The sequence below is a fragment of the Talpa occidentalis genome, unplaced genomic scaffold, assembly GCF_014898055.3.
Source record: "Talpa occidentalis isolate TD23 unplaced genomic scaffold, MPIMG_talOcc4v2.1 talOcc4.10, whole genome shotgun sequence".
Lineage (NCBI taxonomy): Eukaryota > Metazoa > Chordata > Mammalia > Eulipotyphla > Talpidae > Talpa > Talpa occidentalis.
This window is the reverse complement of record NW_023600993.1, coordinates 35,258,542-35,275,023: the sequence shown is the minus strand read 5'-3', so window position 1 is coordinate 35,275,023 and position 16,482 is coordinate 35,258,542. Positions and strand designations below refer to the sequence as shown.

Genomic DNA, 16,482 nt, shown 5'->3' with positions numbered 1-16,482 from the left:
TCTTTAAAACCTACAAAAATGCTTAAATATGACATAGGTAACCCTTTCTTATGGAGGTGAATGGTAGAAGGTGACAACCAGGAATAAGGGATGTGCACGTCCCAGCAGTCACGCGGACACTCGGCTTTTGGATACAGTGTAGTGACTCACTGCCCGTCCCCGTGCTCCTGGGGCCTCTGGTAAGACTGGAGGAGACCTCGCTGGGAAGGCAGAGGTGGCCTCCTGGGTCTAGGGCCCTTCTTCTACCCCAGCCAGGAAGGGGGTGCAGGGAGGGCAGGTGGAACTACCATCAGCGCATCCCCCTGGTCTGAGAGGCCTAGGGGGTCTGAAAAGCCTCCGGGGAGTTGTGCTGCTGCTGGACCTGTAGCCTTCTTTGGATGAAGGAAGTGTGAACAAAGACCCCCTGGGGACCCTGCCCTTTCTTGCCTCCTACTCCTCAGGGGCCAAGCACCCGGCAGGGCTAGGCCCCATCTGATGAGGAATAAGCCAGAGACCCCCACAGAGCAGCCCCTTGCGCCAGGACACTCTGGGCTGCAGCCACCTCTAGGCCGATGTCCAGCTCTTTTTGTGGGGCCACGGGGCTCCTGGGTGAGTCCCCAGCCTGGAGTCAGGCGCCTGGGGCTGATGGGAACCAGACTCAGGAAGCCCCCCTCTGACTAGCTGGCACTGCCATAGACCTCGCAGCCACCAGCTTGAGGAAGTTCTTTCTTCAGGGGTTTCCCAAGTTGGCAGCTGCCTTGCAAGTTCAAACTGGATTTTTCCTGCTGCCCTTTCCCCGGCGGCCTAGCCTGTGCAGGGTCTCTCCTAATGAGGGTTTGGTGCCAACGCCTGGGCAGCTCCATCCCGCTGGGTCCCAGCTGGTTCAGGTCTGCCCCGGGCAATGGGCCGCTTCCTAGCTTTCCAGCCAGGCCAAGGCACCTGGGGCCGCGCTGCATCCTTGCAGCCCCTCTGCTGCCTTGGGCTCCCCCACTTAAAACTCACAGCCCCACATACAGGGACTCACTAACTCACCTTTATTTGCAGTGTCTTTCTACTATTAGTAAAAAGTTTGGCCTGATGGGACCCAGGTTCCCTGGACTTTTGTTCCCAGACTCAAGGCATTGACAGAGGGTTGACATGGCAGCCAGGGGAGGGCAGGGGGCCCTTGCACAGGGCTTCAGCAGGGCACAACTGCCCCCAGCTCAGACCCTCCCTAGAGCTGCTGGGGATGCACCTCACGTTGCCTCCTTCCGGAGGCCTCTCTCTGTCCCATTTCCTGGGGCCTCATTAATTCCTCCCCACCTCACCCCGTGAGAAAGCAGGTCTGTGCTATTCCTGGCCCAGGCCCAGAGCTGGGTCTGAGCATGCCACTGGTTGGTTTAGGAGGCAGGGGTGAGTGGGGTAGGGGACTCACCCTGTCTCTACCCTCATCTCAAGGAAAGAGGCAGGAGGAGCCGCCATCACCATCCATGTCCTGTTCCCACCCCACTTTTCAGGAACCCAGGGACCATGGCAATCAAGAGTATAGAACATCACTGGTCTTATGTATAATATTTATAAAAGGGGGCTGCCAGCCTCTCCACCCCTGCCCCAGGCTGGCCCCTGGGGTCTTTGGTTCCCAGGGGCAGAGAAACTATGGGCCCCAGCCTGTCTCTTCTCCTAGTAGTGGAATGTGAGCTATGGCCCAGGCTTGGGGCAGGGGGAGGCCCAGCCTCCCCAGGACTAGTTAAAAAGGTAGGGCATAGGTCTCGAGGGTGCTCACACCAGCTTCAGCCTCAGAAGAACTTGATGGCACCAGGTGTAGGTGGGGCTCTGCTCCTGGTAGAGGAGACAGTAGAAGGGAACAGCGTATCCAAGGGTTGAGCCCAAGTGCCTGAAAGGGGTATAGGGGACAGAAGGAAGGAAGCTAAGTGCACTGAGGGTACAGAGTGTGGCCCAGCAGCAGGGCAGAGGATGGCTGCAGGCCTGGGCTCCAGCTCTCAGTGCCCCTACAGGCTGTGACTTCAGGAGGCAGCTGCTAGGCCTCAGTGTATACATCTTTGCAAAGAGGTTAAGGGTCTTGGTGGGATCTGAGCAACGGGAGGGGAGCAGGGGGTACAGCCTCTCCCTGCTCACAGCTTAGGAAGCCCCTGCACTGGGAGCCCAGCAGGGTAGTTGCCCAAGGGCCTTGGTCCTGGCTCTCTAATAAAAGTCTTCCACAGAGAGGATGTGGGGCAGGGCCAAATGCCATAGTGTTAACCACATCTTTCTCCTCCCCCCGACTGGCCACTGGATGGGAGCAGAGGCTGAAGAGTCTGCGCAGGGGTGCTAGGACGAGTAGACAGAATAGGATGGGGGTCATCCTAGTGGCTTCCTCCTTGCCGGTTGGTTCCAGAGACCCAGTCAATGATGATGAAGCTCAAGCTCATGGTCATCAGCAAGAGGCCAAACACAGCAAAACAAAGGGCCTATGGGATCAGAAGCCAGGGTCAGGTCTGAGGTCAGGATAGCCCCCTTAACCCCATACCAGCCCACCAACCTCCAGATCCCTCGCACCAGGATTTTGGGCGTGGACTTTGCTGGTTCCTTCTCAGTTGGCACAATGCGGAAGTAAAAGATGGCAGGGAAGATGAAGATGAGGCATGGGGCAGATGTGGCACCTGCAACAAACAACGCATGGTGACCGCTGGCTCATATCTACCTTTTGGCTAGGGTTCCCAGGATAGACTCATCACTGAGCTCTAATATTCTTTTATGGGGGAGTCTCATCCTGAGGTTCCACTTGAGAGCGCTACCTGATTCTGGAGAGCCCACCTTCCCCTTGTTTTCTGTCCACCAGGATGGGAGGCTAGTGTTATTGGTGTCACAAGTATCTGTCAGTGAATGAAGCTAAGGAAAAACAAAGCAAGAACTAGAGACACAGAATTGAGACTGCTTCCTGGATACAGCTTTTCCTGAAGGCTTATCCATTATTTGAACTAACACATTCTTTTCTATTTCACTCATTTTGAGTCAGATTTGGGACCTATACAACCAAAGGTCCAGTCTATGATAACCATAACTGTTCCTGCACAGTTGGGTGGGGAGTCAGTCTCTCTTCAGCTGGGTCCCCCAAAGATGTCTTACAATTGTCTGATCTTCCAGCTCAGAGCCCCAACTGGGGAGGATAGTTGATAAAGCACTAAATCTATAGCCCTATATTTCTGGGATTGAACAAAGAAGGTTCCCCACTTATCAACTGTATGACCCTCTACTTGCTTACTCGCTCTGCACTCCAGTGTCCTTTTATGTGAATTGGGGACAAGATTCACTGAGATTTTTGTGGAGATCCTGCCCCCTGGGCTCCACCCCATCCCTCCTGAGGGGAACTGAGTCAGTAGTGGAAGTTCTCCCAAAAGAGATTAGAACAGATTTAGGGACAAAATGGCAGACGGGGGTGCAGGCTGTGTGACTATCAGCCATCACTCAAATGTGGGGTATGAGCTCAGCAGTCTGCCAGGGTTTGTAGAAGGAAACTAATCTGGAGTAGTACTCCGCCTCCAATCACAGCAGACCAGACCCTCACCGATGACGCCGAAGATGCCCAAGATGTTTGGGGCAAAGATGACCAGCAGGTTGATCCCAGTGAGCAGGCCGATGGCAATGAGAGCGTGCCGCAGCCAGCTGAACTCCTGGTTCTGAAACAGCATCTGCTGAATGGCGCGGCGCACCTGAGGGATGGGAGGTGACAGTGAGCCATGGGTCAGCGCCGTCAGTGGCCCCCCACCCCTCGGTCCGGCCACCCGTCCACGGGCTTACCGGAAACAGAACGATGGGCACCGTGAGCGTGACTGCCGTCAGCACAGCCACACGCACGCACAGGATCAGCACATCAAATGGGTCCACCTTGCTGTAGGTGTGCAGCAGCTCCGACTCCACCCCGTCTGTGGTGGGCGGGGAGGGTGGTCAGCGGGCAGCTCAGGGAGAGGGCTGGGCTCTGAGCCTGGGTGGACCCTGACACTGTGGGGGGTGGCGACAGACTCACCTCCACAGCTGCAGGGCAGTTAGGCGTCACACACCTAACGAGCGCCTAGAGTATGCAGGGCGCTGTGGCCACTGGCCAGCCCCCTGCCCCCCAGCCTGGCCTCTGTCTCTGCCCCCATGGTCCAGCCATACCGTAGAAGGTGAGGTAGCCGAAGAGGGCAGCCAGGAAGTACATGACATACATGACGGCGATGGATAGGTTGGAGATTTGCTGCATCTTCTTCTTGGAGGGGCTAGAGGGCGGCAGGGAAGGGGACTGGTGTCAAGCTGGACCAGGCTGGGAGACCCCCCAGGTAGCCCCGGGTCTCTCTGGCACCGTACCCTCACAATCTGGCCGCTGAGGGATTCTCCTTGTTTCCAATCCCCCATCATGGCAGCCATGGAGATCTTTGATACCATCACTCCCTTCCCCCTTTTCAGGACTACATCTATCCTCACACTAGCTCAGGGCAGCCCCTGCCCCCTCCCGCTACCGACACCTACTCCTTGAGTTCGGTATAGATGGGCAGCACCTCAGGGTGGCAGACGAAGGCGAAGGCCATGATGGGGATAGTATACGCCGTCTGCGGAAACAAGGGGATTGTGTGAGGAATCCCTGTGCTCGGCAGGGCCCTGGCCCCCGCCCTGGCCAGAACCTCTGTTCTGGGTTCTTCCTGATCCAGAACCTCTTCCTGGTCAGAACCTGTGTGTTGAGTGTGAAGTAGCTCGGGGTGCAGAAGGCTGCAGCCTCGTCCTCGTCCTGCAGTCGCGCCTCCTCCTTGATGACCTCCATGTGGCTGAAGTTGCCCGTGATGTTGGCAGAGTTGAGGGGCAGTGGGCAGGGCACGTGGAACTTTTTGTAGATAACCTGGGTCGGGGCAGGGAGGATGAGGGTATCAGAGACAGGCTAGGCTGCCTGGGAAGTCACTCTGAAGCCACAGCTAGCTCAGGACTGGAGGGGCTGCCTTCTGACCCAGTCTTCCTGAGAGACCTGCCTCCCCCTCTGATCAAGGACTCCCCTAGCAGACCTGCCCCCTCCCTCCACCAGCAGGGAGGGCGACTCACTGCAATTAGGAAGAACACCATACAGCTGAGAGAGAAGCCGCTGGAGTAACCCAGGTAGCCTGCAAAATCAGGGCAGGTTGTGAGACTAGGGGTCCCCTCTCATGCATCCCTCCAGCACCCCCTCTGAGGCCCTGGCCCTGGCTGTACTCACCAAGCTGCCGCATGAGTGCCAGGGGTAGAATGACAGTGACAGAGACCAGGATCACCAGGTAGTTCCCGTTCATGTACCAGTCCCTGCAGGGCCAGGAGTGGCAGCCGGGGTCAGAGCCACTGCCTCTACACCCAGTGGGTTTCACCAGTGGTGCCACTGAGTGACCGCTGAAGAACACTTCCCAGCTCTGAGTGTCCCTTTCCCCTCTGAGAGGTATGAGGTGGGGGCAAAGGTGCTCAGCTCTGGCCTGCTAGACTGCTGTCACCGCTGTGGTGTTTCCTGGGACACACAGGTCTGTGCAGCACCCTCGGGGAGTGACCTCAGAGGGTCAGGGAATGAGTGGGTGGGATGAAAGACCAGGCTCTGGGGTGTGGGAGGACGTTCCATGGGGGCCTCCGAGGTCTGCCAACAAACTGTGCCCCTGTGGTCCCTCCTGGCACCTGCATCTTGCATCATCCTGATCCCCCCAATGGGCAGGTAGGGGGCAGAGAACTAAACGGATTAGGAATGGGCAAACCGAAAGGCCCAGGTTGCTAGGGAAGGTCCCTGGACAGCGGGGGAGGGGGTGGGTGGGATGGGGGGTTGGAGGGTGCCCAGAATCCTGACTGGTCTCTCTCTCCTGCCAGAGCAGCTTAGTCTCATAGCCCCTCTGCTTGCCTGGGCTGTGTGCTAACAGCAGTGCCTGGCTGTCTTCTCTGCCCTCACCCTCAAAACATGGTTGATGCCATCAGTGTTGGCGAGAGTGATGGGCAACTAGGACACCCTGGGCTTAATTTCTTGTGAGGGGGCTAATACCCAGGACACAGTCAGGAATAGTAGGTGCTTAGAGCTAAGCCTGAGGTCCTCAAGCCCTCCCCAGCTCACAGACTGGGCCCTCAGCCCCATCCCACCCGGCCCCTCCTGTCGAGGTGTATCAAGATGAGTGTGGCTTGACTGACGTCAGCCTTGCTGCCGGCGCTCTGTCCCTCCACCAGCCACTTGGAGGCTCTGTCTCTTCTCCGCACCAAACCTGCTGGCTGCCAGGACCAGAGGAGGGCATGGAGGGCTGGATTAGGGCCTCCCTCCCAGCCGGCCCCCACCCTGGGGCTCACGGGGTTCGCTCCTCCAGGTTCAGGAAGGTCTGGATGACAAGGGGCAGCTCAGACTTGATGATGTACAGGTAGCTGGACATGGCTGAGGGGAGAGGAGTGGGCGGGCGCTGGGTCAGCGGAGCCAGCCAGCCTCAGACACGCCCGCCCGCCCCCCTGGCACCAGCCTGCGTCTGCCGCCAGCCTCACCTCCAATGTTCTGCAGTGTGATGGCCAGGGCCGCCGCCAGCTTTCCTGGGGTCCCAAAGGCACGGTAGCCCAGCTGTTCATAGGCACGGATGCCTGCGGAGGCAAGAGGTCAGGACTGCTTCCGACCTTCCGCACCTCCCCAGCTACTGGCAGGGCTTGAGACTCACCCACGATCCCTGAGGACTTGAGTAGCAGGTGGATGGAGTAGCAGGAGAGCAGGGCAACAGCCGTCAGCAGGAACCTGGGGAAGGTGGGCGAGGAGAGGCTGCTAGATGCCCCCTGGTGGGCAGGGGGCAGTGAGATCTGGGAGCTCTGGGAGCCGGTGAGCCGGGGGCCTGGACCTCTGGCAGGTGTAGGTGTGAGGTCAGTGGACCTTGACCCAGAGGGACCCTCTGAACACCACCTCCCCCTGAGTTCTTGGGACAAAACATGTTTTCCACTTGGGCTGCAGGGCACTGCCCTGGTGAGAGACACGTGTGCCCACATAAGGTTTGGACATGGGGTTGTTCCATCACGTGGAAATGTGGTAGAAGGACAGACTCAGGCCTGTTAGCCTGGCTGCTGTGTCGCAATCTTGGTGGGTTTAATGGGAAGTGATGTCTATTTGTCTGGTCTAGGCTGTTTATTTTAGCCGTGGTTTGGGTTGAGTTTAAGTGCCCACCCACTGCAGCCTGGGCCTTGGGACAGGAAACTGACAGGTCCTGGGAGGTCATGGTCGGTGGCCTGTTTAGGGTTCCTATCTTTAGAAGGTTCGCCGAGGGCACTCACAGGAATAGGATGACACCCGTGTTGGCCATGGCATAGGCCAGCCCCAGGATGCCGCTGCCCATGATGGCGTTGCTGAGGTTGAACACTGACATCCCAAACGATGTCTTCCCCTCGAACTGTGCCAGAATGAGATGGGGAGGGGTGAGAGGAGATAGCAAGGCGTAAGGCATCTCAGTGTTTCCCTTCACTGTCTCTCAGCCCCTCATAATTGGCCCAGAGCACCTCATTACTGCCCCCAAACCCTTCCCCCCCACCCCGACCCGAGGCCCTGGCTCACGTCAGTGAAGTGTGGCTCCTTGCTGGGACTTTTTTGAAGGAAGCCCTCATCCTCAACACAGCTCCGTCTGGGGCCCTCGACCCTGTGGGCACAGGCCAGGAAGGGCAGCTCAGCTCCAGCCCCTTGCTCTGTGCCCCATCCTGCCCTGGGCCCCTCCTCTTCTCACCTTGGGTTGCCTGCTATGGGATTGGTGGGAGGGAGTATCCCCTCCGAGTGTTTGCCGTTGGGCACCAGTTCCACCATCTCCGTCTGCAGAGGTGCCTCCATGGCTCCGGACCCACCACACACCAGGAGCGCTGGCTCTCACAACAGTCAGAAGTCTGCAGAGTGGACAATGCCCCTGGTTACCCCCACATTTTGATTCCATGGCCTAGCCTCTCACAGGAAACCTGCAGTGTAGCACACCTCCCAGAGGGGCTTTTTGGCCTCACATGTACGCTTAGGTCCACCTGTGGTCTCTGTGGGGCCTATCTTTGAGGGGCAGAGAGCTTAGACACCGGAATTCTCCAAGACATCCTGACAGGACACCTCAGTCAGTACATAGCACACCTGCCCATACCAGCCCAGGCAAGCCCTGGGACCCTCAGTAAAAGTCATCTAGATGACCTGAGTTCAGAGCCCAGTGGTTCAGGACCCCAGGACACTGAGTCCCAGGCTGCCAGACTCCAACCTGGGGGTAGGCCCTGGACTGACTCTCCCTCCCTGACATTAATACTGGGAGACGGTTTCCTGTGCTGGCCCTGTGCGCCAGGGGCCTCCAAGCCAACCTAGAATGGCACTGCCCGACGGCTGGAGGCCTCAGGAGAGAGTGAGGGCTGTGGGCCCTGTTCCCAGCCGCCCGGCGGGCACTGCTGGCAGCCAGAACAAAGGGTCCTCTGTGGGCTTAGAGCTGGCGCTGGGAACGGCAGGCGCAGAGGCTAACCCCCCCAAACCCCCTAGCCAGGAGGCCTGAGGCGGTGTTGGGTGGCTGGACACCTGGACCCTTCCTGCCTGGCTGCGAAGGGCCCTCAGGGGACCTTCCAAGAAATTGGTGCCCAGGGCCCAGTTCTCTGGGCCACACAGGCCTCACCCTCCACACAGCCTTGGCTCAGGGTCATATTCTCTTTCAAATCTCTTCTCCCCTGCTAGGGAAACTCCCACCCTTAGGTACCCACCTTCTTGGTATAGACCCTTTAGCAAACTCCCCATTTTCCTAGAGCCTCATATCCTAGGTCATGAGCTCAGGGCTTTGACCAACGATAGAAAGGCCTGGACCACTGGATCAGTACTCTCTTCCCTGATTTCAGGCCAAGGCTCTGCTGGACTTCAAAAGAACCAACTCCCCTCCTCTTTCCACCCCCACCCCTGACCACTGCCCAAACAACACATTTGCTCCTCTCCCTGGGAGCCATCTTGCACATGTCCAGAAGGTACCTTGGCGTAGCGCCCCCGGCATCTATAAGGACATCCTCAAAGCCACAAGAGCCAACAGGAGAGCTGAGGTCAGAGTGGAGACCAGGGAGTGGGCAGCACTGACAGGCAAATCAGCTAGAGACTGAAGTTATGGCAACTTCTCTGCTTGAGAAGTCCAAATCCTGCCCTGAATCCCCCATCCTTATTCTAGATCTTGATGGTTTCTGGTCTGCTCTTGAACCTGGAGCATCAGGTGGCTCAGACTTGGCACTCAGGGCTATGGGTGGGTAAGGAAGTCTAGACTTAGGCCCCAGGCTCTGATGTCCAGGAGACAGCAGTCACACAGAATTGACCAGAGAACCCCCCCCCCCAGCCCACTACTTCAGGCAGAGTTTGGTCCTAGGCACTTTGGTCTTGGAGTCCCCTAGGACCTCCTCAACCTGCCTCTCCTTCTGATACTGGCATTGGAAATCTTTCTCCTCCAGCTCTGCCCACTCGGGACCAGGACAAGTGAACATCTCTTGCTTTTTTTCCCTGGGTCAGCCTGTACTCATGTCTTTGCCTGAGCCTCACCATCAGTACCCCGCAAGGGATTCCTGCTGGGTATGGAGGTGCCAGCACCTGGCCTCCAGAGTCATTCTGTAGTGTCCCCAGCACTGAGCTGGGGTTGCTTTTGTGGGCCTCCTGCCCTGGGCAGGCTGGGACAAGCCCTCAGAGGGTGCTGAGTCAGCAGCCTGGACAAAGCACCCTTCTCTGCCTAATGTTCTTCCCTAGAAGCCAGGCACTGCCTCTAGGGAGACCACAGTCCATGGCATGGTCATGGCCAAGGTGCCTGAGGTCCTGGTTCCAGGTTCCCCCATCCCCCGAGCAGGACCAGCCATTGCTGGGTCTCAGGATGACCTGAGATCCCAGATGATGTGGAATACTCTCTTTTAAAAGACTTCCAGTCTGGAAGGGACAAAACCCCAAACACCCACCCCCTACCCCTCATAGCTTCTGTGGTAACTGAATATGAAGTACATAGTGCTGGGACTCAAAAGAAGGGAAAAGAGAGAGAGAGCCTCTAGGAAGTCTTCCCAGAGGAGGGGGTGATGGAGTCAGTCATGAAATTCCAGTGGGAATCCCCAGGCTGTAAAAATAAGAAAGCGGATCCTCCCCTGGTGGCGCAGCGGTTGAGCGCTGGGCTGCGAGGCTGCCCTCAACCTCTGCAGCACTGGTTCGTTCCCTGGCCGCCAGCGAGGGTCCCACAAAAAAAATAAATAAAATAAAATAAACATAGAGCTTCCATATGATCCAGCAATTCCACTCCTAGGTATTTATCCAAAGGACACAGAAACATCAATTCCAAAGAGCACCTGCACCCCTATGTTTATAGCAGCACTATTTACAATAGCTAAGCTTTGGAAACAGCCCAAATGCCCAAAACTAGATGACTGGATCAAGAAGCTGTGGTACATATACACCATGGAATATTACTCAGCAATCAAAAGAGATAAACACATGCAATTTGCAGCAACATGGATGGCTCTGGAAGGGATCATGCTCAGCGAAATAAGCCAGAAAGAAAAAGAAAAATACCGGATGGTCTCACTCATAGCAGGAATCTAGAAAACCTAAATAAGGGACCAGGAAAATGAATAACTATAAGAAAGAAAATATCAAAATCAACAAACAACTATGAACCAGAGACACTCTATGAGGGGTGGGGGGTGGGGAAAGGAGGGCTTGGGGTCAAAATAAGGGGGTTGTAATTGTATGGGGAATATAAAAATAAAATTTAAATAATAAAAAAAAGAAATTTGAAAAAATAAAAATAAATAAATAAACAAACAAATAAATAAATAAAAATAAATAAAAATAAGAAAGCATGCCACAAGCAGACAGCTTAGCATGAGCAAAGGCCCTGAGGTATGGTATGAAGCAGGCTGGTGGTGAGGGTAAAGTGAAGGTTCCATGGTCAGAGATAAGCATAGAGCCTTGAAGACTCAGTCAAAGAGTCTGTATTCTGGTTTACGGCATGGCTAAGGACTAGGAACCCAGAGGAGATATGAGCCCTGGCCTGGCATGTGGACCCTATTATTCCTTGCAGCTAGAAGCCCATTTTTGACTTTTCCCCACCTCAGGCCTGCCACCTCAGACTCCTTTGCCTCGAGGAGTCAGGAGAGACTCTAGGATAGTACTGTCTCAGGAAAGCTGCCAGCAGTCTCGGGCCCACTGTGCGGAAAGCCCAGACTGAATATTCGGAGTCTGAGGACTGGCCCAGCCCTGCCTTACTGTGTGACCGTGGGCAGAGTATTCCCCTCTGATGACCTTAGGTTCTTCCTGTTCTCCAGGGGTCCTGAGAAGTTGGGTCAAAGCTGGGGATGAAGCAAGGAGACTCCTGAGGCCTTTGCCCCCAGAGCAGGCCATGGACTTCTAGAGAGGAGTCAGGCACAGGAGAGGAGAGAGCACTGTGACCTTGGACAGGTCATCTGAATGGCATCTGTCAAGGGTGCAGCTAGGCTTGGGCAGTAAATCGATGACCCAGGCCACTGCCCTGGGGCCTGTTTGCTTTGCTGAGAGATAAGGGCCAGGAGCCAGGGATAGTGCCGCATGTAACGCCCGCCCACGCAGGCATCACAGACTGAGAATTCATCAGGCACACCTCAGCAGGTGTTGAGTTTGGCTAATTAAAGATTTCAAGGCCCAGGAATCCAGGCCACCGTGGGGCCACCGCTTACATCAGCCGCTGTGGGAAGCACACTGCTCTGTCCCAGGATGGAGGCCTTTGGATCTCTGAACCCTGATTTCCTCCCCAATGCTCAGGGACATAAATGGGCCTGTAGTAGCAGGCTGGCTACAGGCACCCATCCACACTGTCCTTTCCTCAGTCCTGTGGCCACAAGCACCTGTGGAGGCACAGATTCCCCCAGACCTTGCTGCTATGCCCCCCTGGCTTCTTTTGCCTGGGAAGTCCTCAACTAAGCCCAGATCTCAGGGGGAAAGCAGCTGTCCTGAACTGAGGGTCCACTGTGACTACCCCTAGTGTCTCAGGGGTATGGACTGCCCCCGATTCCGGCTCTCCCACCTTATCGCTCCCTCCTAAGCTGAGGCAGAGTATTCCTCCCAGTCTGGCAGCCCCCTGCCTACTTGAGTCTCCAGGCTTTAGAGGGGGAAAAAAACCCTCCTAGGACAAGCTATCTGTCAATGGGGAACTGGATTCAATTGCCACATCTGTATTGTATGTTCTCAAGACACAGTCACAGGAATTGCTAGGGACCTGACTGCTGACGTCAAGGGTCTAGGGATAGGATATGTGGGCAGGTGTTTGGAATAGAAGAGGGTTCTAAAATATACCCCTTGTCCCTCCCCCAGACCCACAACTCCTGACTTTGACTCCGGGAGACCCAGTCTCCCATCCACTGCTCCCTTGACATAAACAGCACTGGCTAAGTGGCCAGTGTATGGCCACCCCCTGAATGGTACTGAGAGGATGGCATCCAGGAGGGGCACATCCAGAGAAAAACAATGGCTCAGAGTGTTGATGCATTGGACACAACAGTCTCTCATGCCCTAGCTCCCTGGCCCTGGGGCCTGGGGTCTGTGTTTCTGTGTTCTGGGCATCAGGAAGTGTCTAGGAGGATCTGAGGGGCCCAGCTGGGGCCGGAAGGTAGACTTTCCTGTGACAGGGTACATTTTCTAGACACCTCACAGATGCTTAGAGTTGGGCCTGAGCCCACCCAGCCAGCTAGACTTTCCCATCCAGTCCCGGACCCTCCTTGCTCAGGCTGCCCCAGTGGAGGCTGCAGCTGGAACCTCTTGACTCAAGACTGGGCCAGAGCCAGCAGCAGCCCCCTCCCTCCTTTGCCAGCCTGCTGAGATGGACGTGCAGCCCAAGCCCCAGCTGAGGCAAAGGACAGGACATCACGTGCCCATGGCCCCCCAGGGGCAGGGGAGACCCCGAGCCAGCCAGCCCATCCTCCTCCCTGCTGACCCGGAATCCCCTGGAGGCGGCCAAATATTTGGACAGCCGGACTTCTGGCCCCAAAGAAAGCTGGAGCAGGGGCCTGGGGCAGCTCAGGACTCACTGGAGACCTTGATGGGGTAGGGGGGCTAAAGAGGTCAGCCTGGAGGAGAGGCACCATCCAACGTCAGGGCGAAGCAGGAGGGAAGATGGGGAGAGAAAACAACCGCACATGTGTTGGCGCATGCTAATCCAGGGACAGACAGGGCATGGGCAACTGAGAATGCAGATGGAGACGGAGACATGGAGGAGAATACACAGGAAGAAAGGGGGTAGGGCCTCCCCGGTGGTGCAGCGGGTTGAGCGCAGCGCTGTGAAGCTGTCCCCTCTGCAGTGTGGGTTCGATCCCCGGTCAGCCAGGGAGAACCCCACATGGCGCGGCAGACCTCTCCTGTCGTGCCCGCTGCTCCCCTCAGCAGTGTATTTCGGTCCGTCTGCCTGTTCTGCTCCCCACTCTGTCTCTGGTGAATCCTCTCACCCTCCCGTGCCTCTGACCTGTACCCCGGTTCTTGTATAAAAATAAATAAATCTTAAAAAAAATAAATAAAGGAAACAAATCATAAAAAAAAAGAAAGAAAGGGGGTAGCTTTTTAGATGGGGAGAGAGAGGCCAATAAGCAGAGAAATAGTGAGAGAGATAGCCAAGAAGTCAGAGATTCCCAGATAAAGAGACAGAAAGAAAGCAAGACAAGAGACAGCCAACGAAAGACAGAGAGTCCCAGGAGGCGCAAGAAAGGGAGAGGAAACCCAGTGGGCTCTGCAGAGATGGCTATGCAAGGGGTCCCACAAGAAGGTTGCCACAGCATTCCAGGTTATGACCCCTTTAGCCTGGTGCAGGGACATCCAAAGGGTAGAGTGGAATCCACGGAGACCACAAGGCCATGCCTATCTGGAAAACTCAGAGCCACGCCCTCCCAATCCCGCACCCTTGGTTTGCTACCTGCACAGCGAGAAAGATAAGTAGAGGCAACAGTCAGCTGAAATGACCCCCATCCTCAGCGGCCATGCACGTGTGCAGACGTGCCGGCTGAGAGGCTGTGTACAGGACGTGGCCCTGCAGAGCGGAAATTCAAAACCAAGCCACCCCAGGTCGCTGGCCGGAAAGCCCCTCCTGCCCCAGCAGCTGGTCCTTCCCTTTGGCCCCCAGAAGCCCCATCTGGTCCTCTACGGCCCCCCGCCCATGTATCCTCTCATCCAGAGTCAAAGGCCTAACCTCTACCCATCAGACTGAGTGTGCCAAGGACACAAAGTAATTACTTGGTGAATCTTAAATAAATGGAATGGATTAAAGGACCTTGATAAGCCCCCAGCCCATCTTACCTGCTCCAAGTGGGACCTGGCCCCTGGCTGTGTCTGCACTAGAACATCCCACGGGGCCCTTATCCTACTAAGGCATAGGCTGCACTGCTCATCCCAGCTTCCTGTGCATACAGATACCAAAGCTGTTCTCTCTTGCACTCTGTACCACTCCCCCAAAATGTGTTTTTCCTTCAAGCTGCTTGTCCCCACACCCAGTCCAGACTTCTCGGGTACACTCAATTCAGCTCAAAAACCTTCCTGACCCTACCAGAGAGTGTATACCACGCAAGCTGTCCTGCATCACCTATTTCCCCATTTGCCAAAGGCTCCAAGGGTGCTTGCCTAGGGAAGGAGGGAACAAGACAGGAGCAACCAACTCTCATGGGCTGGCCACCTGGAGCCCTGAACTGGCGGGGGTGAGAGGGTTCGTGACACAGGCCAGAAGAACCAGAACTCAATAAAGGGTGACCTGAGAAGCCAGTGAAGACATGGACTCTGTGGGCTCAGTTAGAAGGAAGTTCTGAGACACATGCTCCCTGTGTCCAGAGACACAGCCCCATGGCCCCCTCCCCCAGTCAGAAATTCTCATTACTGATTCCAGTCATTCCAGCCCTCTTGGGGATGTGCCAGGCCTGGCACCCTCCACTCCCATCCCTCTCACCTTGGCTGCTTCCTGCAGGAAGCCTTCCACCATAGCACAGGACCTCAAAATTGAACTGTCCCTGGATCTCTCCAGCTATACAAGCCCAGACTGAGAAACTCTTGAGGGATTTGTTTCCTTTCCAGAATGAGCTGAGCCCCCACCCCAGAGCCCCCTCCAGACCTAAAGAGGGGAGGGTAGAAGGTCCAGGGGACTCTTCCAGGGGCAATGCAGTGACCCAAAGCTGTCACAAAGAAAAGACACGACTGGCAGGTTAAAGGGAAAGATGGCTTTGGTTGCAGGCAACCCCCACCATACGAGAAACTCTGACTTAGTCTCCCAAAGACCAGTCCTAGGGCCACACCTGGGCTTAGGAACCAGGTCACAGCGGGGGAGAGGGTGGATTCGCACAGGCCCCGCCCCTGGCCTCCCCCTCCCCGGGTGTAAACAAACGCACGCATCCGCTGTGGCCAATAGAAGGGGCCAACCGGGCGGGGGCGGGTTCCTGCAAACCAAGTCTGGGTCCTTTCCCTCGGCCGGTGCCCGGTGCCAGCTCTCACACCCGGCCCGGGTGAGAGGCAGAGGAGAGTGCGCACGGAGCCCCGCCCTCCGGCCGGGCATCTGCTTGAGTCCGGTGCGGGCTGTGCCCTCTGGCCCGGCTGCAAATGACACGGGCTCGGGGACCAATACGTGCCCCGCGGCCCCTCAGGCATCCCAGCCTGATCTGCTCTCAAGCCCCTGCCCAATGCAACTGGGATAAATATACCCGGATTCCGGGCGTGCCGGCTAGGCTGATCTGCCTGTCGGGTCCCCGTCGGGGCAGCGCTCCAGGGCTTGCTCCGGGCCCCTCTCACGCCAGCCGTGGGACCCTCTCCGGCCCGTTCCTGTAGGCCCTGCCTTAGAAAGACCATCGGGGGCCGCCAGAGCCCCCAACAAGGCTTTTTGTGGCTCTCGTCTTGGGTGCCATCAACATCCTACTGTCTCGCCACCCCCTTCCTAGGGCCCCGGGGCCACTAGGCGCCTCTCCCCGGACGCCGGCTAAAGCTCGGAGCCGAGTCCTGACTGGAGGGCACCCACACTTGCACCCGAAGCGCTCGGGCCCCTGGCTCGCCCGTCCGGAGCCAAGGGGCGCTGCCTAGATTCCAGGACAGTGGATGATAGAGCTCGGCTTGCCCAGTACCCCCGGACTGGGGAATCGCGCTCCCAGCGGTACCTGGCCTCACCGGAGGGGACTCGGGGTGCAGCTCCGCTCCGCCGGTGCAGTCTGCTCTGAGCTCCAGACTGAGCGCCGCGGCTGGGGATGAAGGGCGCCCGGCCCCGCCCCCGGCCCGCCCCCGGCCCGCCAATCCCCGGCGGCCCGCGGGAGGAGGGGCTGGTCTGGGGAGAGACAGGGAGCCCCCACCCACCCCCGCGGGCTTGGAGCAAAGGGGCTGCGGGAGCGCTAAGAAGCTACTAGGCACGGCTGCGGAGCTCCGGGAGCGCTTCAGTGGGGTCTTGAGGGAGGAAAGCTTCGGTCCAAAGCAGATTCTCTCTTGAGTTCTCAGGGTACCCCCTTGATCCCCAAGAGCTCTGCACTCACTCTCCTGGAGCCAGAAGGAGCTCTTTCAGTCAAGAGGGCAATGTTTAACCTCAGTGAAGGGTGCTCTCAATG

The 16,482-nt window shown here is 57.0% G+C and overlaps 1 protein-coding gene across 1 annotated transcript; it reads right to left on the bottom strand.

Moving 5' to 3' along the window:
* Positions 1-1,580: 1,580 nt before the first annotated feature.
* On the bottom strand, positions 1,581-16,082 carry SLC38A3 (solute carrier family 38 member 3). Its single transcript, XM_037520455.2, has 16 exons — positions 16,045-16,082; positions 7,665-7,818; positions 7,499-7,580; positions 7,222-7,337; positions 6,621-6,694; positions 6,454-6,546; positions 6,268-6,349; positions 5,177-5,259; positions 5,026-5,084; positions 4,664-4,828; positions 4,465-4,544; positions 4,114-4,214; positions 3,757-3,881; positions 3,524-3,668; positions 2,515-2,618; positions 1,581-2,426 (listed from the first exon to the last, which is right to left on the bottom strand). Exons 2-16 carry the CDS (start codon positions 7,763-7,765, stop codon positions 2,322-2,324), a joined length of 1,515 nt encoding a protein of 504 aa, XP_037376352.1. The 5' UTR covers positions 7,766-7,818; positions 16,045-16,082; the 3' UTR covers positions 1,581-2,321.
* Between the last annotated feature and the right edge of the window lie 400 nt (positions 16,083-16,482).